Raw genomic sequence first — 26,071 nt, 5'->3', positions numbered from 1 at the left:
AGCAGGCTCAGTATGTCTTCAAAACATTTTCAGAGTATTCTCCCATATGATCAGTTGCTTAATTAACATTTAATCTTGACATTTAGTCTTAAATTTTCTGTTGATGGCTTTCGCATGTCCCTCCTCTCCCAGTACATAACAGGCAGCTGGTCAGAAACTATTGTCGGGGTGGGGCCACCTTGTTTACTAAGTTTTCATGGCTATATATTTTTAATAGTAATATGACTAATTAGAAGTGTGATCTTGCTGGAACAGTGGCAAGCACCTGTTATCCCAGTAGGTAGGAGGTAGAGGCAGGGGGATTGATGGCCTGTTCAAGGCTAACTCGATCTACATAGGGAGTTTCAGGTCAGTCATGACTGCATAGTAAGATCTTGTCTTTTTAAAAAAGTAAAATTAAGTTTAAAAGTATGTTTTTTTTTGTTTGTTTGTTTACCAGAATTCTTATTTATACTTTCACCTTTGGGATGGAGTGGGCGGGTCTCAGTGGGGTAGCTACTTTTATCTGTGATGTGATAAATTGTAGACCAGGGTCACATGTGACAAAGCAAAGCATTTGATGAATACTTTGTATTTGATGTCTCTTCAAATTACACTGCACAACACAGGGCACTTAATGCAGAATAGTGTTTAGTGGCAGGCTGCAGAGTTTGAAATGGACCAGGGCATTTTGGAGCATCCTCTCTTACATTAAAACTTGCTTATTGTGGGGCAGCCATTTACATTAGAGGACCACTGTGCTCTCTGAAGTAAATGTGGGAGGGAAGTGTGTGTAACAAGAGTGTGGAGCCCAGGGCCCTTAGTGGATGCACATCCGATGCGGCTTCTGTGCTTTGAAAGGGAAGGGCAGACAGAGTGCCAGGGACTTTTGTGCCCTGAGTTTATTGATTTGTTTTATTTGTGCTCAGTGCAGATTGTAGATAGCTCTTTTTGTAAGGGCCAGTTCAGCACCTATGTTTGAATATAAACATTTCCTCTAAGTATCATTTAGGCTGTTGCAGATTCCATCAGAAACAAAGTTGTAAATACTGCAATGACCATAAAGCTTTTAACTAAGTCTTATTAGCAGCTAGCCATTAAAGGCTTGTACATTTTAAGTGGTGTAAACAAAAGTGTGTATTTGCTTGAAATACTTTCTTCTTGTTTTTGAGACAATGTCTGCTATATCCCAGGCTGGCCTGAACTTGCTGTGTAGAAAAGGGTGACTTTGAACTCGTGATCTTCCTGTCCCCACTTCCTGAGTGCTGAGATTACAGAGGTGCACTGCCTTGCCCAGGTTATGGGGTACTGGAGGGTGAACTCCCAGCACACTATCAACTCAGTTAGATCCCTAGCCCCAAATAGAAGAAAATATTGTTGGTCAGATCAAGCAGTTGAGCTGATAATATAAATAGCAACAGCCTCACAGAAAACTAGCTATTGTAGATGTACAGGAGGGTCACTTTGGTTTGGTTTTGCTTTTCTCTCTTGTCTGAGGCAAGGTCTTGTTGTAATAGCCCAGGCTGGCAGTCCTCATATTCTCACCCCCCAGGTGCTGATGTCAAACAATGCTCTCGTAAGAAAACCACCTCCTCTTGATGAGCAGCCTGCACCTCCCTGATGTCAGAGCTTAGTTCTGAAAGAGAATAGCTATATCTCAGTGTTATGATTTAGTCTACATGAGCATGTGTAGAAACCAATGATCCTTAGGCAGCTAAAATCAGTATCATCTTGGGTCCATAACATAAGCCAAGGTTGCTTGTGGGTGCATTTGAGGTTAAGAAGAGACTCATGTTTGTACTGAAGCAACCCCAGGTGGGTTATTCCCCACTCCTCTGCTCTTGCAGCCCTCGTAGCCCTGCCACAGCAACTCTGGGTGGCACTGTGCATTGCCTTGATGGCATCCCATGGCTGTTGTTTGAGTAGATGTGTTCTTTTGGGTAGTAATCTTTAAGTGTGAGAAAGTCAGTTTCTTATAGTTTTATTCCATTAAAATGGACCAATTCCAGAAAACTTATAGTTTTTTATGTTAAGATTTTAGTATCTAGAAAGAACTATTTTCTTTTTCTTTTCTTTTCTTTATTTATTTTGTATACAACATTCTGCTTCCATGTGTGTTTGCACACCAGAAGAGGGCACTAGATCTCAATAATGGATGGTTGTAAGCCACCATGTGGTTGCTGGGAATTGAACTCAGGACCTCTGGAAGAGCAGTCAGTGCTCTTAACCTCTGAGCCTTCTCTCCAGCCAGAAAAAAACTATTTTCTAATCACTATTTCTTATCTTTTATATAAAACAAGTTTTATTTTAAATTTTGTGTATTAAGTAGTGGATATCTATACAATTGTAGAATAAATAGAATAGTTAATTACACCAGGAAGATAAATTTTATAGGTAACAAGAGCTACAATCCAGTGGGGTTAATTTTAATGGGAATACAGAGTTTGTAATGAAAATAAGCAAGACTGACAATTGCCTTTAGCAAAGTCATGTTCATAGATAGTCAGTAAAGGCATTATGCTCTGTCTTATGAAAAAGGCCCATATGTTATAACTTGCAAAATATCCGGAGTTTTAAAAATTAGTATAACTTAAAAAATTACAGACCTTGTCTTAGTAAGCACACTCATTTTCAGTTGTTTTGTTGGGACAGCACTGCCATTAGGACCCCATTGGTGTCAGACTTGTGACCCTCCTGCCTTCACCTCATAGTGCTGGGATTGCAGGTGTCAACACTAGGAATGAGATTTCAGTTGTAAATCGTGAAAAGATAATTAGGCAAGAACGTGTCTAGAAACTGTAATAATTTCTGGAACTTGCCATAATTATTTTGTTAGAAATTATTAAATATGTGGCTGTTCTTTTTTAAAGGCTGGGGATTTATCACAATACTGATATTCTACTCTTTTGTTTAATTCATGTTAAAACTTTCTCCTGTCATTTATAAAGTAATCTTTCCCAATTTTCTCTTGTTAAAGAAACAAATGCCAGGAGAGCCGTAGACAGAGGATATGTTCAAGTGCTTTTAACAATTTATGTAGATTGGCACCGCCATGATAATCGGCATAGAAACATGCTCATTCGGAAAGGGATCTTGCAGAGCTTAAAAAGCATCACAAACATCAAGCTGGGGAGAAAGGCGTTCATCGATGCGAACGGGATGAAGATTCTGTATAACACTTCACAAGTAAGCTGCCTCGGTTTCCTCATTCTGCTGAAGCGCTAATGACGCTGTCCTGGTTCTTAAGAAAATTGGATTAACATGCAAGTACCCAGGAAGGTGGACATAGTGCAAATATATTTAAAATTTTTGTCAAACCAATAATCCCAGTTGATTTTTGCATGTGACCTCAGAGATGGTTGGAGAGTGGCAAGTGCTCCTTTTTGCAGCGGGAGCCACACTGTAGCTGTATAAACCGGGTACACAGTTGAGGGTTCCCTGTAGCTGTGTTGCCTGGGTGATTGGGTTGGCAGTTTTGTGTGCTCTCAAGGTAACTGAGGCTTCTCTAGCTGGCGGGGCAGTTCTGCTGTGAGCATTGGGAGTATCATGGCCACGGATGGGACAGGCAGAGAGAGATGAAAGCTACAAGTAGGCTGCTAGCTCTGCTAGGCCTCTTAACCACACACATCCCTGACAGCCTGGCAGTGGCCCTGTGGAAGACTGTCATTAGAGGGATGGAGGGGAATTGCAGTGCAGCCATCTTCTGTCCCTGGAAATGACCAGGCACTTGTTCAAGTGTTCTCTTGGCTTTGCACACAGTAACCAAGTTTCCACATGACTGGTTACTGCATCTAAACACTTGATGTGTCTACTGAGCCTTTTCATTTCTCTGTTTTTACCATCTGGACACATAGTGATAGGTACTTGGTGTACGGTGGTGAATCAGGTGGCTTCACATTTTTGAGCCTAATTTGTCTGTCTAACTAAGTCAGTCAGGTGTTGAAGATTGTGTAGTATGTCAGAGTACCACTGAGAGGTCAGTTGTCACAACAATATTGTTGAATCACTTGTACTTGACATTGGCCAGCCAGCCAACCTCTTAGGAGTTGCAGTGGGGTCTGCTCCCACCTTTGTCTTACCAGCTGCATGGGCATCTTATAGAAGACCAAGAGTCTGGATCTGAGGTGCACGCATTCGTGCATGTGCGCGCACACACACACACACACTCACACACACACACACACACTCTCATACACACGTACACACACACTTTATTTCTCACACCTTCAGTTCTCAGCACGTCCTTACTCTTCTTCGTGTCTGAGTGATTTTACTGTCAAAGATAAGCACAAATTTTTGCCTGGAGAACATGAGGAAAAATTGTACTGAAGCAGCCCCATGTAACTCCTGGGCACAGATACTTAGGCAGAGTAAAGCTGTTTTGTAACTGTACTGTGTTACAGTATTACTTTGTGTGATGTTTGTGGCTAGGAAATCATTATTATGTTACATTTTGAATACAGTGGTGTTGAGCTGTTGAGTAACTCACATATCCTTGTTTGAACAGGAATGCTTGGCTGTCAGGACACTGGATCCTCTCGTCAACACCTCTAGTCTGATAATGAGGAAGTGTTTCCCCAAAAACCGCTTGCCACTCCCAACCATTAAAAGTTCTTTCCACTTCCAGCTGCCAGTTATCCCCATGACTGGACCCGTGGCCCAGCTCTACAGCTTGCCCCCTGAAGGTAGGGCCTTGGGCTGCTCTGTGGACATTGTTATTTAAAACTTGTGTCTGATTCCTCAGCGAATGTCTTAATGTGAGCATGATAAATCCTCACGCTTATTTTAGTCAACAAGCATTTCTTTAGGTGTAAGAAACTGAAGTCTAATCAGGGAAGTACTATGTTACATGTATGTCAAAGTGAGTTGTGAAAAGATATTAGTCAGTAATCAGTTTCCAGAGTATAAGAAGGTGACATCAGATGCTTAGGCCATTCGTTATGTTTAGGATTACCTGTGTAGTGTAAAAAAGTTATTGCTGGTGATGATGATGATGGTGATGATGATAATGTGTGTGTCTGTGTGTGAGAGTGTGTGAGTGTGTGAGTGTGTGTGTGAGTGTGTGTGAGTGTGTGTGTGTGTGTGTGTGTGTGAGTGTGAGTGTGTGTATTGTTTGTGCCACACGCATGCTCATGCTACAGTGAATGTGTTAAGGTCAGAGGACAGCCTTCAGAAGTTGGCTTTTTCCTTTGAGAACATGGGTCCCAGGGACCAAACTTACAACATCAGACTTGCTGACAGTCCCACTGAGTCACATCTCTGGCCTGATTTTCCATCTTGCAAGTTAAAAGCCTAAATTAGCAAAATTGAACAAATAACTTACTTGGAAGAAAAGTGAAATTATTTGAGGTAGGCTATTTTTCGGTTTTTAGTGTAACACTGCAGGTATATAGTATGGAAGAATTTAAACTTTCCAACATGGTTTTTGTTTGTTTGTTTTTTGTTGTTGTTGTTTTGGTTGGTATCTACTGAAATTGAAAAGAGACGTAGTTATGGGTTGTAGGGTAAAAGGGACCAAGGAAGAAAACACCCTACCCATGACTAGACCCAAGACCTGTGCCAAGGAAAAACACCCTGGCCTTGACTTGACCTCAGGACCAGGGCTTGAAATTGTACCAATCCCTGAGCTTGCCCCAGAGTCAGGCCCCAGAATCCCACCAACCCCTGAGGTTCCTGAGCTGGAAATGCCTCCAATCCCTGAGCTTGCACTGGAATCAGACCACAAAAACCACTGATCCCAAGTCACCCTGGGAAGCTCCACCCCACTCTCCCCAAGAAATCCTACATAAGCTCTGCTGGACCTTGTTCGTTTGCTGCTGTTTCTCACCTGAGGCAGCCACTCTCCTGGATTCTTCCTTCCCAAAAAAATCTCTGAGTGAGGTTTGTTGTGTCATGGTGTAACATTTTTGCTGGAGTGAAGCCCAGCTGTAAAGAACTCTAACACTTTCCCTGGGGATAGTTTCCCTAGCAGAGCAGAGTTGTTATACTGGGGGACCTGAGCAGAGCAGAGCCCAGTTGTGAGACTTCCCAGAGCAGAGTGTTACACTGGGGGACCTGAGCAGAGCTGTAACAACACCTGAGCAGAGCTGTAACAACACCTGAGCAGAGCTGTAACAACACCTGAGCAGAGCTGCAGCAGCACTTGAGCAGAGCTGTAACAACACCTGAGCAGAGCTGTAACAATACCTGAGCAGAGCTGTAACAACACCTGAGCAGAGCTGTAACAACACCTGAGCATAGCTGCAGCAGCACTTGAACAGAGCAGAGCCCAGTTGTGAGACTTTCCAGAGCAGAGTGTTACACTTGCACTGGGGAAACCTTTCCTGGAGCAGGGCTGAAAGCTGCTAAGCTTGCAGTGACTTTGTGGTATTCCCTGGCTCCCAACTCCCAGGATACCTTTCCATTCAAGCTGCAATGCTTACATGGATATTCCTAGAATTGTTTTCTTATTATGTCTTTTGAAAAGTTAATTTTTATTATTTATAAAACACTCAAAATAAATGCTTTAAAAGTTTTCAAGCAATCATTAGTGTTTAATCCTTAATATGGATTTATTAAATAGCATATATCATAAGGCATATATTAATTTAAAAACATTTAATTATCTAAGCACAGATTTAATTGGCATAAAATATCAAAATTCGTCATTTTAGAAACACCTTTCAAAAGTCAGGCTCCTGAGATAACTTGCAAGTAGTGGCGTACTATGTCAAGCCTGAGGAACTGAGTTCAATCCTCAGGGCCCACAAGGTGGGAGGAAAAGGTGGACTGTGGCAAGTTACCCCCTGGCCTTTGCAGGTGTGTGTGTGTGTGTGTGTGTGTGTGTGTGTGTGTGTGTGTGTGTATGTATGTATGTATGTATGTATGTATGTATGAAAGAGAAATAAAAATTTTTAAAAATCCAAAGTTTAAAAGTCAACAAGATTGAGTCTAGAAAGTTCTGAGTAAGAAAGCTGAGTGAAATAGTTTTTTAATTCCTTCTTTTTGTTCTTTTGTGATTTCTCACAGACTTTGAAAGTGAGGACATTAGTATCCATTCTGAAAGGCAGGCAAGGGGAGTCTTTATGACACAGCTGTGGTAGACACAGGCAGGGATGGATACGATCTTCCTCCTCTCAAGTGCAGGGTCTCTGGCTCCAGTAATGGCACTAGTATTGAATTTTGAGGGACAGTCAAGGAATTTTGGAAATCTCTGTTTCCTCTATCTAAATTCCGGATTCTGGTGGTGTGAACTGTAGGTGTCTGTGGTTCTGGTTGGTAGATGGCTCGGGAAGCTCTTCTATGATGGAACAGGAAGTACCAGCAGGGAGGAAGTAGAATATATCCTCATAGTGATGCATAGTTCAGAGTTCAGAGTTCAGAGTAAGGGATAGCGAAAGTTCACCTGCAGTGTAGTGAGTTCACCAGGTGTGGGGAAAAATGTGAAAGGTGATATCGTCCCGTGGTCTCCTTTCTGTATGTTCTCAGAGTTGATGAATCCCTAAAGTAGGGATGCGTCTATGTGTTAACTCACAAGCCTTCATTAAAATGGGAGGGGAAGACTCTGGTAGTGACCCTGTTGGCCCAAAGAGGATTCCTCATTCTGTGTCAGACTTGTTTGTTACCCTTCCTCAGCTAAAATGTGCGCTCCTCTGGGACAGGTCTGCATTGTTTCTTGCTCATCATATCAACAAATTCTCTGCTTCTGGACGCTGAGATGGGTGTTCTAATTTTAGTTCACATGCCTGCTACCCGACTTAGCATGGATACCACTGAACCAGGGCTCCATCTCCTAAGTCATTCTCCACTTCAGACACCTGTTACATGCCCAGGCTTCCCCTGTTTTGGAGTGACTAACTATAAAGTTGTCAGGGAGTTTACACAACACTATGCCAATATTAGTAATTTGCTAGATGCAGATGTGTGGTAGGTCAGCTCATGCCAGCCAGGAGCACTCTTGGTTCATTGTTTGTTATAAAGGACACAACTCGGGTACAGGTAGAGGGAAGTACAGCATGGAATGCCTGCTCCCTGCACCCTCCTCCTAGTTCTGGTCTTGACGTGTTCACAAGCCCAGAAGCCGAGCCATGATCTATTAAACCATTGTAGTTTGTGGGTTCTCCTTCCCTCCTCAGAGGCTGAGAAACAGGGTAGAAATTCCCAGCTCTCTCTTTAATCATGCCACCAGCCTCCATCCTGAAGCTACCTAGGATCCTGCCAAGGGTCCTGTCACTAGAACAGAAGACATCCTGCCACCCAAGAAAACCCAGGGGATTTCGGAACTGTTATGACCCAGGGACAAGATGGAATAGTTCCCTATCACAGCAGCCCTGTTTTAACCACCATTTTCTCTTTAGCATCCTTTACAGCGCATGGGTGGTTACAAGAGTACATTTAGTGTTTGCTGAGTGGGTAGAGCTGGACTCAGGACTGCTTCTTGATTACTCAGTGCCAAAAGGTACTATCCATGAAGATCTGAAGATGAAGGCTCTGATTTGAGGTTTCTGAACCTTCACTAGCTTCTACCACAAAGGTGGTGTGTTCTTAGATATAAGGTGTGGCTCTGTCTATCTTAGGTGCTCTTCCTTCAGTGATGAGTGGAGTATTGCTTCAGCCAGTCAGATGTTGAATGCAGATGTTGAAAATGCAGAGACCTCATGGAAGAACAGTTGTATTAAATCCTAGAACCTTCCCACTCTGTAATACCTAATAGCCCCTGCATTGTTACTGTGACATACCAACCAGTTTTTGTTACCATAAACAGAGCCTTTGACATAAATTTAATGTTGACAAGTTTCCTAATAATAATTTTGCATTTCTAAAATGGTAACTGCAGAAATGCACATTTTCATATGTAATATACCCACAGTACCACACAGGCTGATGTCAGAGACTGTCATTTTGAGTATTTTCTTGAACGAGCCCACTACTGCTATGTAAAAGCCAGGGAGTTTCAGAGATGAATAACAGACCCTTGAGAGATGTGACTGTGATGTGAGCAAGCATGTCAGCTTCAACAGTAAATCTAAGCAGATGAAATAATACTTTTAGTAAAGGCTGCTGTGCTGGGGCCTTTAATCTCAGCACTTGGGAGGCAGAAGACAGGCAGATCTCTGCGTTTGATGCTAGCCAGGTCTACAGAGCGGCTCCTGGGCCAGCTAGACCTACACAAAGAGACACTATCTAAACAAAAGTCAGAAGCAAGGACAACAAAATAGTATTGACAGATTAGGACTCTTACATTGGGTGAAAGAGCAGATACTTACTGGAGAGTTAAAGCACTAGAGAGCTTGATGGGAAACTAGCAAATGTGTGTGTTTCCTCAAAGAGGTACTGTTTACCCAGAATACAGACCCAGAAGGAAGGGAGTGCGAGACAGGACAGCCAAGGCTGTTTTGTTGGTGCTAGATCCACATACACTGCAAAATAATTGAAATATTATTTTAGGGACATATAATTGATTAAAACTGACTGGAATAATAAAAACCAGAAGTGGAGTATGTAGTCAAGTTTGTTTGGTGATATCAACTGTTGATGATGTCATAGATTAGTTCTCTCAACTTTCAAGGAATTTTCCTATGCTTTATTTTCCAGAGCATAGAAAAAAGAGAAAAGTTTAGAAGCTAGCATGATGCTGAAAGCAAAACCTGGTAAGGATTACCGGAAACAACCCACAGCTAAATCCCACTAATCTAAATAAACGTACAAATTCTAAAACAGAGCAAATTGAACTGGGCAGTGTTTTTTGTGTAGGACATCTTGATTATTTTTAAGGAATGAAGTTTACTGTAATATTAAAATGGGTGAAATTTATTATTAGTAGGTCAAAAAAAAAAAAAAGGAAACCAGTTACTTCAGTAAATATCATGAAGCGATTCCAGTTAAAATTCATTAAGGAAATTGGCAGTTATTTTGGACAGTGTTACTAACTTTTATCTATACCATACCTCAGAAATAGTAATGAAACATTAAAAGATGTATCTCAAATCATATAGCTAAGTCAATAACATAGAGAAAGGACTTAACCCATTGAGAGGGCTAGATGTATGAGCTGTGGGGGGTTATTGTTGCAGTGTTACCCAAGAAACCATGACAATTTAACAGCACCAGATATAAGGAAAATGAATAAAATATAGTTGTTTTCCTGTGTCTGTGTCTGCATGTATATAGAATCAAACCTTTGATACAAAACAGCGTATCACACACTGCCTGAAAATGTATTTGTATACACAGATATGTCCACACCTGTAGGCTGGCCTTACAGATCTAATACATACAGCACACAGAGAGGGAGTCGGCCATGGTTATAGGCACAGTGGGAACAATTCCTTTATCTATGGCTCCTAAGTCCTTTTAGGAACTCAGGCTCTTTCCTCTAATGGTGGCATCCCAGGGGTGCCCTGTATTTGCCTTACTTGCTGTCAGAGATCTGTAGAAGTTGTTCCCTGCATTGCTGTTGTTAGATACAAGGAAGCAGGTGACAGCCACTGGTTTCTACTGTTGCTGAGGTATGGTTAATTGTTAGCAATGCAATGCTGTGAGAAAGCCTCAGATGCTCTGAAGCTGTGTGATGCTTCACAATTGGAGCATGTACCTAAAGGAAATACTTGGAGGTTTGCCCCAAATTAAAATTTTTTTTCCCTTCCAAATCTCTGCCCTATTGAATCAGGTGTTTTTCCTGTTTACAGTAGACTTCTGTTGAATTTAGTGCATTTTTTTTCCCTAAAGACTGTTTTGCTTCTATTCTTTTTCCATATGCCAGCTCTTCCCACTTTCCCATGGTGGACTGCTGTTGGGCTTAGGGTAAATAGATCCAGGTTGGATTTCAGTGGACTAGGCCATCAAAGAACATTTGTAGCTTCTCGTAAGAAAGTACGCACCAAAGGGCATCCTTCTCCCCTCTTCCAGGGAATACAACTGATTTGGGGTATAGGTTTATCAGTTTGATTTACACACCCCTGGTGAGGAATTGTCCATCGGAGTTGATGTCACTGCTGCAGCAGAGTCTGGGATCCCTCGGCTCAAATGCAAGGGTTCTGTTAGGCAATATTAACTAATATTAGGCAAAACAGTCAGTAATCTCTGTCTATATCACAATGGATGTAGAAGTCAAGTAGCTTAGGAAAGCAGCTCTCAGCCTCTCCCGTGTGGGTTGAAAGCGCTATTACTCTGTGAGCAGCCTGGTACTTTTCTCTTGTCCCCTCACATTTCCGCTCCATGAATTTTTACAAGGAGTTCCCTGAGTGTTAATGTAAGCTGTTTCTTTCCTTTCCTTGGTCTTTCCTTGGCCTAGACACCTAACTGTCCCTCTTGCTTGGTCTGGCTTCACTAACATATTCTCCTCTCATACCTGCCAGAAAGTGCAAGTTGTATCAAGTCATTCTTTTCTTGGAAATCCTGTGTTCTGTAGGTTTAAAATCTAACTGACTTGGCTAACTGTGTAATATCTATTCTATCTTATTCTTATTTACGAAACACACTCTACATGCCAATCATATTTATTTTCCCAACATATCTATCATCTCACTTTCTTATTTCTTACAGCCTCATTACCCTGCCCCTGGGTCTCCTTCAGGTGCTGCCCTGTGAAGTGATCAGTGGTCACACCTTGGCCCTATGTGGTTTGTGGCCAGCTACTGTCTGTCTGGTTTTCCTGTGGCATTCCTCCTTTGGGGCAGGAACCATATCTTTAAAGAATCCCTAGTTTGTAACACGGTGTGTGACACATGACCGTTGGAAGAAGAACTTGCAATGAAAGCAGTGAAGTGAGTCCGTGAGGGTCATCAGAATGCCTCTTCATTTGGGCTGCTGCAACATAGGGCAGAGCTAGATCGTATCCTAGAACATTAGAGGCAGCATTCCAAGTTTGGGGGCTCTTCCACATGCTTTGTGAGGCTTCTAGGGTTGAGATATCCTTAGAGATGTTTTTTAGTAAGGAATCTAAAAAGAAAAACAAAATCCCCAATATATGAAATTGTTGAAGATAAAAAGAAATTTCTGTTGAGTAGATGAATGCAATAATTCAATGAAAGAAATGTCCTTGCCTTTCCTTGGTGATTGGAATATGGTGTGCACGCTGTGCATGTCTGCCTTGTAGACGCTTGCCTCTGACTGACTTGCCATGTGTTTTGCACCACAGTGGATGACGTAGTAGATGAAAGTGATGACAACGATGATGCTGATTTAGAAGCTGAAAATGAAGTCGAAAATGAAGATGACCTAGATCAGAATTTTAAGGTTAGTCCATTTTTATCGTTCGGAAACTTTATACATTGTGTATCTCAGCCTTGAAACAGATTTGCTGATGCCCAGGATTGTAGATAAAATGCTAGAAACTACGGTCTCTAAGGGAAGGGGCTTGAGACTGCTGTAGCAGCTTATTCCAGAAGGCATTTCCTTCTGTCAGCAGTCTTTTGGGGCTGTAAAAATACCAGGAATATAGTCTGTAACATAGGTGCTGTGTGGTGACGTCACCGTATTAGGAGGGATGCTGACTTGAGGAAATATGAAGCTGTTACTGTGTCGTCTGAGCTGTCGGCTGAAGGGGCTGCTGAGCTGATGGAGTTGCACTGTGTCTGCAAGGTCAGAGACTTGACTCTGCGTCATTTGACGCAGCGGGCCCACTGCAGCATCTTTTGGAACGTGGCCACTGTGATTGTCAGCTGCTCAGCTTGTTTACTGTCTGCTCTGAGGGGAGAACCAGTTTTCCCCTTTTTTCAGTCTTGGACTGTTGGGGTTGGATAGATGGTGGCTCAGCAGTTAAGAGTACTTGCTGCTCTTGCAGAGGGCCAGGCACACTGCCCAGCATCCACTTGGCAGGTGATGCACATTTGTAGCTCCAGCTACATGGGGCTTGACACTGCTTATGGCCTCTGCAAGCACCAGGCACACATGCAGAACACATAATTGCAGGCAGGCAAAACATTAGAAAATCTTGGAATACTACCTTAATATTGGGTCACACTATGTGTTTGACTTTCCAGAATCTAGAATACTGGAAGATGTATCTTAACAATAATATAGAATCAATTTCACTACCACAATGTGATCACAAAAATAGGGCAGGCTTTGATGTTTAGACACAAATCTGGGGTGCCTGGGTGTTTGGACCTGATCTAAGCAATGGAATTGGTAGATTCCCAGCTGGGAATCATCTTCTCAGGTAAGGAAGGGCGTGTGGAAATGCATTTGCGATTTTTTTTTTGCAGGGTATGTGGGGGGTCATGAAATTCATGAGATGAGCATAATGCTTTTCACATTAATCTTCCTGAGTTTCTGTCAAAATACAAAGTTTTAGTAATAAACATTACAGCATGTCTGGTGTAGTTGATTCTGTAGTGATATGTTGTTTGTGATCTAACAACAACAACAAAAAGCTTACCTGAAGATCAGAATGCAGAGCTAAGCAACTAGTTAGCTAGACACCTAGTTAAGAGCTAAGCCACTAGTTAGTACCGGAGGACAGGTAGTGGTGGCCACACCTTTAATCCTAGTACTCGGGAGACAGAGGCAGAGAGGTCTCTCTTAGTTCAAGGCCATCCTGGGCTACATGAGAGTGAATCATTAGTCTAAAGAGAAACAGAGCTCACACCTTTGTTCCCAGCACTAGAGAGGATATAAGGCAGGAGCTCCGTGCAGTGGAGGCTGATGGTTCTTGGAGACAGAACCGCCCTTTCAGTCTGAGGTACAAGAGCTACTGGCTGGCTGCTTTGCTTTTCTGATCTTCAGCTTGAACCCCAGTATCTGTCTCTGGGTTTTTATTATTTGTGCTACAATAGTCTTCACATCTCACAGTTTTAATTAAAAACAGCTGTGCTGGTCAAGAGTCTAAAGACTAGAGGGTGAGGACAGTTGGAACAGTGACTGATTTTGCTGCTGGAAAACTGTGTGCATTTGAGAGTAGGTTAGGTTCGTCAGCTCTTCTGGACCTTTACCCATGAACATACATACACCCTAACTGCAACACACTTGCCGTCTGTGTCCAATTATCATTTGCTCCTGTAATGTCTTTTGTGAGGTTTTTACACTCTCTGCTGCAAGATCTAGCCTCAGATACTGAATTTTGGTGTCTCTCACTTGTTCCGCTCATCTGAAACGTTTCCACAGATTTCTTTGCTCTTGACATTGGAATCTTTGAAAAACAGTTGTTGGCATCCATTTATCACTGAGTTAACAGTGACAGTGATTGCCCACTTACTGTCTACTTCACCTTAACAAAACAGTTATAGTTATGAGAAAAATAGTATTTATTGAACACTTAATCGTGAGCCAATCCAGGCTGTTCATGTACTGTGATCATCAAATCGTCACAGCAGTGTAGACGAGGCACAGAAGGCTGAGTATGCCAGGGGCCAGTCTGTGTGGTGGAGGGTCCACCTCCTCGCCACTGCCCTGTGCCCTACTGCAATGTCCTCTTGAAGTCCATGATGTGCTGGCTGAGATTGTGAGCTGCAGCTACACGAGCCTCTCTGGCCTGCACTGCTGTCTGACTTGCGTTGGCCATTACAGGTGGGTGTCCTGTTTTCCTTGACTTTAGGGAGGATCCACAGTGTCTTACAGCATGGCTGTGCTGCAGTGGGAGACTGCAATTGTCTGGGGGTTGGCTCCAGACTGCCTTCCCTCCCCATCATGAGTCAGCTTTTCCTCTGCAGAGATTTCAGTCCAGATTCTTTAGTTTCTAGGCAACTCACCTGCAGATAGCCATAAAGGTCAACACTCTTAGCTTCCTAATGCTGGAGTGACTGTCCTAAGAGTGAGCCATATGCCTCTGCATAGGCCTGGCTGTCCTGGATCTCACTGTGTAGACCATGCTGTCCTAGAACTCACTGTGTAGACCAGGCTGGCCTGGATCTCACTGTGTAGACATCCTGTCATGAGCGAGGCATGTAAGCCAGGGCTACATGGTGAGGACTCAAAAAATAGAAGATAAAAAATTTAGGGACAAAATTGGTTGATGCCTTGTCTTTTTTGTCTGAGGATATGCTTGAGACTTACTCTCTTATCTCTCTTAAAGGTATGTTGTGGCCTCTTGTGCCACTTCTTACTCTCCTGACCCTGCAAAAAAAAAAAAAAATTGTGTGTATAGTGACAATGGGCTTTGGAGTGTGAGAGTGTGTGGTACGCTTGTCTGTACTGAAACGTCACACTGGCTATAATGTATGCTTTGCCACTTCTCTAACTAGTTTTATATCACAGGTTGTCTGATTGCAAGCTCCTCACTTAACATTTGGTGCACATGCGTGCATCACTTGGCATCCCTACTCAGGTGGTGGAGACAATAAGCATGTCTGTTTCAGTGTTGTCAGAATGACTTAGATGATAGAGTTTAGTGCTTGCCAGTGGATGGTAACTGCTTTGCTTGTTACCGTTTTTTGTTATGTATAAATGTTTTCAATTTAATTCTCTTGAGTCTTACTTTACAGCACAGTGATAGGAACATTGAGGGGAGCATACATAATCTTGTTTTTTTGTTTCTTCTTGACAAGCCTGAAAACTCTGTCTGTTACATTAAGACTAATCATGACCAAATAACAAAATCAGCACCAATGATAATCTATAACTAATTAAAAGGTCTGATTTATGATTAAGTTGAATATAAATTTTATCAGTGATTATTTAGTAATCATAAGTAATATTTTGGGAAATATAAAATATATTCTCTAACATTTTTGTGTTTTTATACTAATGGCATGTTTTATTATTTCAGAATGATGATATTGAAACAGATATTAACAAATTAAGACCCCAGCAAGTACCAGGACGAACAATAGAAGAACTAAAAATGTATGAACACCTCTTTCCTGAGCTTGTTGATGATTTTCAGGTATAAATATAGAAAGTTTGGTCTTAACCCATTTTTAATAAAAAGTTCATTGTTTTCTCTGTTATGCACATAATTGCCATTTTCCATTTCTGAAAAAACGGCACTCAACTTGCTTAGGAGAGAGAGCAGTGGGGTAGTTTTTACATTTTATAATCACTTTGATTCATCACTTTGACATGCTTTTTAAAATTTTGTCTTCTATTCTTAAAATTGCATTATAAAATCAGACTGTAGTCTTCCTTGTGTTAGTTTGCCCATTTAAGTAGTGCTGAGGGGTTCTGTAGCTTTATTGTTTCCTCTGTAGTTATTAAGTGACGTAGCAGCAGTCAGGGCAGAGAGAGGGCAGTTTGCAGCCCTGAAGATGTAGGTTGTTGTTTGTAGGCGTTTCTTATTCTCGCATACTAAGACAAAACTATTCAGCTCTGGTTACACAACATGCCATGTTGACTGAATTGTTTGGCAGTTAGTAGATGTAGTTTTTTGTTTTTTTCTGTTTTGACTGTGCTGGGCTCTCAAGTCTTGATTTTAAAGTGTAAGTTTGGCCAGGCATGGTGGCACACAACTTTAATCTCAGCACCAGGAAAACAGCCTAGGTGGATCTCAGTGAGGTCAGAGGCCAGCTTGGTTTACACAGTGAGCTCTAGGCCAGGAAGTATGTGTTTGGACTAGCTAACCTCTAAACTTGAGTAGCTTTGCTACAAATCCCATATCCTTAGTTACAGTTGATTAAAGAAGATTATAGTAAGTTTATACATGAGGTATAAATGAAAAATATTTGCCACCTTTTCAATTGTCTTTGGGAGTATACCTAGGAGCCTTGGAATACAGTGAGGGATAACCTCCTGCCTCCTCCTTCCCCGTGCTTTCTGTAGGTCTGAAGCTCACTAGACTTGGAAATAGTGGAGGAGTGTAAGGAGGGCAGGAGCCAGGGAGAAGGAGCTGGGTTTGGTGTGTGTGTGTGGTCCAGTGGGGAGCAGTGGGGGAGTGGAGCCGGAAGAGTATGGGGTGGGTAAGTTTTCATCCATGCAACCTGGAACAACTATTGAGTTACTCCTTCTAATATGTTTGGTTTCACTTGAACCATCTGGAGATAAATATACTTTGTAAATCAAGGCAGAGAGTAATGTTGTAGTGGTTGTGGGTGGTAATTGATTAGCAATATAATGACTTCACCTGTTTTCCTATAATTATATGCATATAGGGATATATAATGCTGTATAAGCTATAGCTTTGGTGTGGGAGTACAGTAGAACAATTTTATAATGGGTGTTAGCGTTAGGAATTAGATCAGTGGCTTTCAATCTGCTACCTCTTTGGGGATTGAACAACCCTTTCACAGAGGTCCCATATCAGATGTTGACATTACAATTCATAACAGTAGTAAATTACAGCAATGAAGTAGCAATGAAATCCTTTCATAGATGGGGCCACCACAACATGAGGAGCTGTGTTAAAGGGCCACAGTGTTACGAAGGTTGAGAGCCACTTGTTAGTGCTCAGGCATCTGCACTGGCCTGCCCTTGGGGTTCTGACAGGATGCGCTCTCAGCTGCAGGCACTAAGAGCACCACCTGTGCACACTCACTGTGTTCCCATCTCCCCCCTACTCTCTCTTTTTCTCCCTGTTTGTCTGCCCCCCTTTCCTTTCCTACTGCTCCTGTCCCTGGAGGCTGGTTTCCCCCCTCCTTTCCCCTTTTTATGATCCTTTTCCCTTAATAAAAAAAACCCTTTGGCTGGGCAGTGGTGGTGCACACCTTTAATCCCAGCACTCGGGAGGCAGAGGCAGGTGGATCTCTGTGAGTTCGAGACCAGCCTGGTCTACAAGAGCTAGTTCCAGGACAGACTCCAAAGCTACACAGAGAAACCCTGTCTTGAAAAACAAAAAAAACAAGCAAAAAACAACCCTCTTCTTGAGCCCTATCACATGGTGTCTTTCTTTCTATTTCTCGAGCTGCACTTTTAAAACACAACACCACTGAGAAAGATTCTCCTCATTTTCCAAGCCACATCTTCCTTTCAAATCGTGATACACATCTGTGTTTACATTACCATGTCCTCATCATAGTTTAGCACCTAGCTAGGCTAACCTTGATGGGCTCCTGTACAGCCTTGTACTATGGAATGATGTCAACAGGGGCCCAGCTTGTTCTTGGTGACTTCTGGAGCAGATTTGGTTCTACTTTGGGTCTGAGTACATGTAGCAAGGTCACTCAGTGTAGCAAGTGAAGACATGTGTCTGAGTCAGAGCTCTTGAACTGTGCTACTTCAGGTAAATATGGCAATATACATTTGTTAGTGTGTTGTGACTTTTGCCATTAAATTAGAGGTTGCTAATTATTTTAGACCTATACATTGGGGAAATAGCACTTTGTTTTATTTACATAGCTGGATTTATTGCCAAAGAAGTTGTTCTCGCACCTGATTGTCTTTCTCATTTTATAAGTTTCAGAGTTTGAAATATATGCCTGAGTAGTAAGAAGTATTTAATGACATCTTATTGAGGATTGTAAGAGTTTATAGTGTTTGAAAGAATTTTATTCAACCATCAGCGAATCAATTCCTGGCATTTCATATGACATTGAGCATTTGTGAAATTAGTTGCTTTCAACATTAGCCATCAAAATCTATGACAGCTAGACATGTCTGCATGCTGGCCAACATTGCCTCGTTTCCGGATGTGTGATGCCTGCCTGCTCAGTTGCTAGGTGGAAGTAAGATGAAAGCCATTGTAGGCAGTACGTGGGAGTCTCTGTTTGCAGGGTAGCAGAGGGTTGAACTCAGCTTCTCATGCCCGATAAGCAGGCATCCTATTGTTGAGCTGTCTCTCAGCCTTTGTGTGTTTGTTTATTTAATGTGTGTGAGTGTTTTGCCTGCATGTATGTGTGTGCACCATGAGCATGCCTGGAGCCCAGGGAGATCAGAAGAAGGTGTTAGGTTTCTGAAGTAACATGACACAAATATGATCTTACTTTTATTAGCATATTTTAATACTGACAGGTAACAGATTTAACTTATTTTTTCTTAAACAGGACTATGAATTAATCTCTAAAGAACCAAAACCTTTTGTGTTTGAGGGGAAAGTTCGAGGCCCTATTGTTGTCCCCACAGCTGGAGAGGAAGCGTCTGGGAATTCAGGTAGTGGAAAGAAAGGAGCTGTGACTAAGGAGAAGGCATCTCCTAAAGGAGAGGATGCCATGGAGGATGTCAAGGGCAGTGACAGGATGCTGCCACAGCAGCCAGGTGGTCAGAACAGAACCGCGTCTTTAGTTCACAGCTTCAACAGCGACATTGTGAAGGCCTTAGACCGAATCACACTGCAGAACATTCCTTCACAAGTAGCCCCAGGCTTGGGTGCAGGAATGAGGAAGGACTATGGTCTGCCTCTCACTGTCGTCTCATGCACGAAAGCATGCCCACATGTGGCTACGTGTGGAAGTACTCTTTTTGAAGGGCGGACAGTACAGCTTGGGAAGCTGTGTTGTACTGGAGCGGAAACCGAAGACGATGACGATAGTGAGTCCAACTCCTCCGTAGAGCAGGCCTCCTCTGTGGAAGCCCCCGATGGACCAACACTCCACGACCCTGATCTCTACATTGAGATTGTGAAAACCACAAAGTCTGTCCCAGAGTACTCGGAGGTGGCTTATCCTGATTATTTTGGTCACGTTCCACCTCCATTCAAAGAGCCCATTCTAGAAAGGCCTTATGGTGTGCAAAGGTAAGTGGCAGATTTCCTCGTCCTCATGAGTAAGACCGTTGTCAAAATGGGAGGCATACTTACAGATTTTATTTGGGGGCACTAGGAAAGATTACTTTGAATTAAAGGCACACTGATTAGTATGCTTTGTTTTCCTTTGAAATTGCCCCTATTGATAGTTGTGTCTGGAGAATGACCTATGCTTGCTACACTTTAGGTTTTGAGTAAGTTCATTACGTATAGCAAGAAAAGGAACACAGAAATAACAGCATCAAATCAGGCACTTAGAATATCCAGCAGAAATGGCCAGAGAAGCCCTGCTAAAACAGTGAACTGCAGGGCCACTTTAGAGACCCAGGGAGTGTCCTACTTCTGGTGAACTCAGGTATTTTAGAATCTGGGGTAAACAGTAGTGACCCGTTGGAAGTATTTTCCCTATAGCTGTTCTCAAGGGTGCAGGTTTTACTACCCTTGAGCTAGTTGCTAGTCTCCTTTCATCTTGATCAGGGCCAATGTATCAGTCTGCTCCAGGACAGGGGATTTCTGAGGACACTTGAGATAACCATGCTTGAGTCTGAGACAAGGAGGCTACTTACCTTCTTCCTCTGTCAGTTCTCAACAAGTGCAAAGAGTATATGATAATTTACTAATGTAATTATATAGGCTTACTTTGTTTTGTAAGCATATTATTTAAATGAGAGAATAATATGAACCTGATCCAATGTAGAAACTTGGTTTAGGTTGCACCTAATAATATGAAGCATTATCTAATGATGTTTGAGTAAGTACTGTCTTATCAGTAGTAATCTTTTATTCATACTTGGTTTAGACATTATTTTAAAATAGGTTATAAATTAAGCAATAAGAATGCATTATTTTGTTTGAAAATTTTGTTAGATATAAAGGGTGAGAATTTGTTATTTGTGAAACCACCAAGTGAAGTGATATTTCATGTACCATAAAATAAATGTAGAAATTGTTGTAGCACCAGCCAGTGCATACTAGGTGTGTAAAACTCAACACGTAAAAAACCTTCATAAATCTGTTCTGTGTGTCTGAACTGGTTTTGGTGACTTTTAAAAAATGATGCCTCATCAGTTTTTGATACACTGTTTTTACAAGCATAGTATACTGAAAGTATACTGAAAAGGAGGCCTTGCTGTTTGCCTCTGAGCACCCTAGAGAACAGGCGTCTGTAAGCCACAGCTGTGCATTTTACCTGTAGCATCTAGTGCCACTTAACACTTCACTTGACAACTTCCCCCTCCAGTGACAGAATTGATTTTGACAGAAATCTTGTGACTTTTAAAGGCTAAAATATGTAATGTCCTTCCCTTTATAGAAAATGTTTGCTGCCCCTTACAGCTAGGTACTCGTAAGGCTTTAAGGTTTTTGTATTCATGACAGAAATACCAAATGTGGTTAGCTAACAGCTGTTTATAAAGCTCCCAGAAATGCTTATTTCTTGAAATGCATTGAGGATGTTGACTTTAGTTTGTGCATGTCATGCCTTGTCTCTTTCAACCTGTTTTGAGTGCATGATAGACATTTTGTGAATAATTTGCCAAAGTCAGTCCCTATCTGAATCTAGTAACATTACAAATGAGAGGTGTAGCACGAATAATATAGACTCAGAGACGGATTTTGGGGTTCAAGCTGAAGATCAGAGAAGTAAAGCAGCCAGTCACCAGAGAGTTGTCATCTCTACCAATGCTCAGACCAAAGGGGTGATCCACCCACCCTCAGACTGCATCCATAGACGGCACTGAGCTCTTTGGATTCTCTCTAGTGCTGGGATTAAAGGCGTGAGCTCTATTTCTCTTTTAGACTGATTCAATCTCATGTAGCCCTGGGTGGCCTAGAACTCATAGAGATCCATCTGCCTCTGTCTCCTGAGTCCTGCGATTAAAGGTGTGGCCACCACTGTCCAGTCTCCATGGCTCTGCTAGCTTTGCATTTTGATCCCCAGGCAAGCTTTATTAAATCATAAACAATGTATCACTACAGTTCCCCCTTATTGTCTAATACAAAAGAGAAGGCTATAACTAATAGAAGAAAAACAAAGTACAATAATAACTATATACAATATATACAAGCAGTAAGTACATCAATATCTAATCCATTTGGATTTGACAAAGTCAGAGAAAATACTCCATATTCATCCTATCTTGGTGAGTCCAAAGTCTTATACCTAATTCACTTTCCATTCTAATTTGCATTATCAAATTATCTTTTAATGTCTCAAACTTTTGCACTTTACACCTCTTTAGTGAGTGTCTTTTCTGAGCCTGGTAAACAAGGAAAACTGTAACTGTAGCATTCTAGTCTTCAACTCCATCAGAGACCTGAGAAGAAATTAATATTAACTCAGTAAGCAGGAGGTGCCAGCAAGCGACTTCCAAAAAATAAGAGAAATGGCAAAAAGAACCTCTGGCTGGAGTGTCAGTTGAAATGAGGCAAGTTGGATCCAGTGCAGTCGAGGAGGTGTGGCCCACTTTCTTTCCGGGGTGTCCAGGGATTGCTGTCAGGCAGGTCTTCATTGGCTGTGTGGGACTCAAACATAAACAGTTAGCAGAGAAATGTTTGCTTGTGTATGTACACTTATTGGGAAAGGCAACCATTGGAGACTAACAATTACGGGAGGGTGTACACCTTGAAAGAAAGAGCCAAAGAAAAGACAAAGACAATCCCCAGAATCTTTTCTTATTCTGTATTACATCAATTTGCTTCTTGATACAATGCAGAAACTCTAAAGTTTAGCTAAACAACGTGCTTGGATTTTAGAGGAGGAAAGCCAAATCCACCTCTAAATCCAGCATTGATTTACTTGAATAGGGACTAGAAAAATAAAGAGAAATAGAGTTCCCTGAGAGACAGCTGTAAAGCATACTGTATGGCATGTTCCTTTTGTTTGATGGTTATGGCTACCTTCTCTTCTTAAGTATCTACCCATGCAGTGTCCTTTACCTTCTGGAGATGAGTTTTCCTGTGAAGATAAAAGCAAAACGCTTCCCTTTCCTTTGTGAGGTTTTTATTTAGTTTATGAGATATACCTTAGTAGAATAACTGTAACTTAGTAGAATACCTGTAATCAGAACTTCCCTCACCATTTCAAACATAATTCCAAAGTTTCCTTATTAGAATCTGATAAAAGAATATCATCCATGTAATGATAAATAAGAGACTGTGAAAATTTCTTACGAATTATTTCCAAAGGTTGCTGTACAAAGTCTTGAAACAAAGTAGGACTATTAAGCATTCCTTGTGGCAAAACCCTCCACTGATATCTCCTAACTGGCTGTGAATTATTCAGAGTTGGTACAGTAAATGCAAATTTTTCTCTATCATTTTCCTGTAACGGTATTGTGAAAAAACAGTCTTTTAGATCAATGACTATGATAGGCCATCCTTTAGGTATTAAGGAAGGTAATGGCATTCCAGGTTGCAGAGAGCCCATTGGTTGAATTACCTTATTTATGGTTCTCAGGTCTGTCAGCATTCTTCACTTACCTGACTTCTTTTTGATAACAAATACAGGAGAATTCCAAGGGCTGGTAGATTCCTCTATATGTCCAGCCTCTAGCTGTTCCTGTACTAACTTTTCTAAAGCCTCTAGCTTCTCAGAGGTCATAGGCCATTGTCTTACCCAAATAGGCTCATCTGCAAGCCACTTCAGTGGCTGGGCCTTTGGCTCCTCTGAAGGTCCATCATTTGTACCTAGTTTCTGTACAGCATGGATGGTTGGTAACCGTTTTCCATAGCATCTTACCAGATCTTTTCTACTTTCTAAAGATTATATTTGTATCTGACATTGGAGGAATATTAATCTGAGTATTCCATTGCTGTAAGAGATCACGACCCCAGAGATTTATAGCTATATCTGCCACGTATGGTTTCAGTATCCCTTTCTGTCCTTCTGTTCCAATGCAGACCACTGAGTTAACACTCTGTCGAACTGTAGATAGAGTTCCAATTCCTAAAAATTGTACATTTGCCTCTCTAAGAGGCCATTCCTGCGGACAAGACTTTTGGGTAATAATAGTCACATCCGCCCCAGTGTCCACTAAGCCAGTAATAACTTTATTATTAATTTTCACTTTCAGCTGAGGCCTTTTATCATTAATAGAAGCTTGCCAAAATATGCATTTCTCATTTTGTCCATTCACACTTGATTCTTCATCACTATTCAAACTACCTTCTAGATCAGTATCAATTTTCACAATAGGCAAAGAACGATCTATTCGTCCTGTGAGAGATTGTCTCCCACTGCTACTGGGAATGACCTGACCTTTCTCGATGTGGGGACTTCTTGAGACCCCCTCGGAGTTTCCCGGCCTTAACAGGTTTCCTTGCATGTCCCTGGTCGATCTACATTCATTGGTCCAGTGTCTGCCCTTAACACATCTTCTACACAATCCAGAAGGCAGTGGCCTTCCATATGAGGCATTGTTAGAATTCATTTGTCTACAATTTCTCTTAGTATGTCCATTTTACCACAGTTGAAAGACCTAGGTTCCTGGTGCCTTTGTCGTCTCCAGGGGAAGGCTCTTCTTATCCAAGGTTCTGGTTCATAGCAGTAGTAACCTCTGGCCTCTTGGTGCCTATGTTGATCTCTGTAAGATGCTTCTCCTTCCCAAGCCCTTGCATCCTCCCTCTAGAACTTTTAATCTCCTGTTGCCTTTTTAAACCTTTTGAGATGGCTTCTCCTACCCAAGCTCCAGTATCGTGCACATTATAGTCAATGTTGGCTGCATGCAAAACCCATTCTTCTAGCGGAGCTGATCTGATCTTTAAAGGCAAAAGTATTCTTTTGCATATTGGGTTTGCATTTTCATAAGCTATTGTATATATAATTGATTGTCTTGTTTCTGGATCTGTTACCTGTAATTCTACTGCCCTAGTTAACCTTTGTAAGAAGTCCTGGAACTGTTCTGTAGGTCCCTGTTCTATTCTGGTATAAGCTTCTAGGCGTTCTCCTGGCTCACGAACCTTATCCCAGGCATTTAATGCTGCTTTCCTGCATAGAGACAGTATATCGTCATCATATTCAGCCTGAACCTGTGGGTCAGCATAAATACCCTGACCATGAAGCTCATCTAGAGGGGCATCAAAACCTTCCTATAGGCCCTGATGCTCAAGGAGCTTCGCCTCTTCCCTTACTAATGCCTTCCACTGGATTTGGCATGAATTCTCAAGTACAGCTGCTACCAGTCGTTCCCAATCTGTGGGTGTCACCCTGTTAAAGGTTGCCCATGAATGTAATAGCTGTTTTACGTATGGATTATGGAGACCATAGGAGACAACTGATTCATTAATATTCTTAAGGTCCTTCAGCTGTATAGGTTGCCATTCATAAGCCATCCGTCCATGAGGGTGTTTCTTTGAAGCTGGCTTTTCTACCATGGTAGCTGGGTACACTAATGGTGTATGAATAACAACCTTAGAGGAATAGTCATGATACCTGGGTGGAGTAGGTGCCTGGGATTGGAGTGATTCTGCTTCTGAGGCCTCCCACTGATCTTTAAGCCTAATAATGATATCCTTATGAAAAGTTTCCATCTCCTTAATCATAAAAGATTCCAAGCATGTTAGTGAATCTGTAAATTGCTCTAACTGCTCCTCTACATGTTTTTCTAGGTCTTTAATACAATCATCCTTAGGCAGCATCTGGATGGCATGGAAACTGCCTTCTAGGTATTGGAGTCTAGATTCCAGGTCATGATTTGCTGATTTTGAGTCCTCAGCAATTGACCGTATGGACCTATGTAATCTGTCAGCCCTGTACTGTAAATTATCTTCCAAACATTCAAATCTAGACTCAAATTTGTGATCTGCTACCTTGGATGCTTCAATAATTGATTGAATGGCATTGTCCAATTCTTCAACTCTATTCTGGGAACTTTGCACCTTTGCATCTAGTTTCTGGGTAACATTGCCTATCTGAGTTTCTAACTGGCTACAGATATTCTTTAGTTCGTCACAGTCTTCTGACAGCCTCGCCTCTAAGGCCTCAGACATGGAGGATCTCTCTGTGTTTATCTTACCATAAATATGCTGCATCTCATCTTGGGTAACAGACAGCTCTGTCTTTAGCGTATTGGACACAGAGCCAAGCTTATCATCCAATTTCTGTTCCACTTGCTGCACAGTTGTGGTCTGACCTAATCTGTTCTCTAACACCTCACTGCGTAAAGCTGTTATTTCCTGCAAGCAGGTGGTGAGGTTATCCTTGCCCCTGTTCCTGAGTCCTCTGGCTAGTAATATTATTTGTACCAGCAAGCTAACTGCCATTACGGCATATTGGCCAGTAATTGGCAAATTAGCATACTCTTCAAATATTGAATAATCAAAATATCAAATATAATAATCAAAAATATTACCAATTTTAGCAAATGATAAATATTCTGCCATAATTTTACCTGATTTCTACTCCAGATGCAGTAACTATCTTCGGCCAGCAGGTGGCGCAGACATTCAGCTACTTGGCACGGCATTTGGCAGCGGTCAGTCCGCGGTGGAGAGAGGTCACAAAAGTGGCTGCGCTTATCTTAGAGAGTATACGGCCTTGCGGCCGCAACCACTAAGAAAGATGAG

The 26,071-nt window shown here is 41.8% G+C and overlaps 1 protein-coding gene across 5 annotated transcripts in view; it reads left to right on the top strand.

The window, feature by feature from the left end:
- Nucleotides 1-26,071, top strand: part of Agtpbp1 (ATP/GTP binding protein 1) — a 108,326-nt gene that overhangs the window by 19,309 nt on the left and 62,946 nt on the right. For all 5 annotated transcript variants that reach the window (XM_035443018.1, XM_035443017.1, XM_027409701.2 and 2 more), the window contains 5 exons: nt 2,957-3,165; nt 4,487-4,664; nt 12,098-12,195; nt 15,665-15,781; nt 18,810-19,498. In XM_035443018.1, coding sequence (XP_035298909.1) covers nt 2,957-3,165; nt 4,487-4,664; nt 12,098-12,195; nt 15,665-15,781; nt 18,810-19,498 — 1,291 coding nt within the window. The remainder of the gene's footprint in view (nt 1-2,956; nt 3,166-4,486; nt 4,665-12,097; nt 12,196-15,664; nt 15,782-18,809; nt 19,499-26,071) is intronic.

Source organism: Cricetulus griseus, chromosome 3 (assembly GCF_003668045.3).
Source record: "Cricetulus griseus strain 17A/GY chromosome 3, alternate assembly CriGri-PICRH-1.0, whole genome shotgun sequence".
Taxonomy (NCBI): Eukaryota; Metazoa; Chordata; class Mammalia; order Rodentia; family Cricetidae; genus Cricetulus; species Cricetulus griseus.
This window is presented reverse-complemented; position numbering and strand designations above follow the sequence as displayed.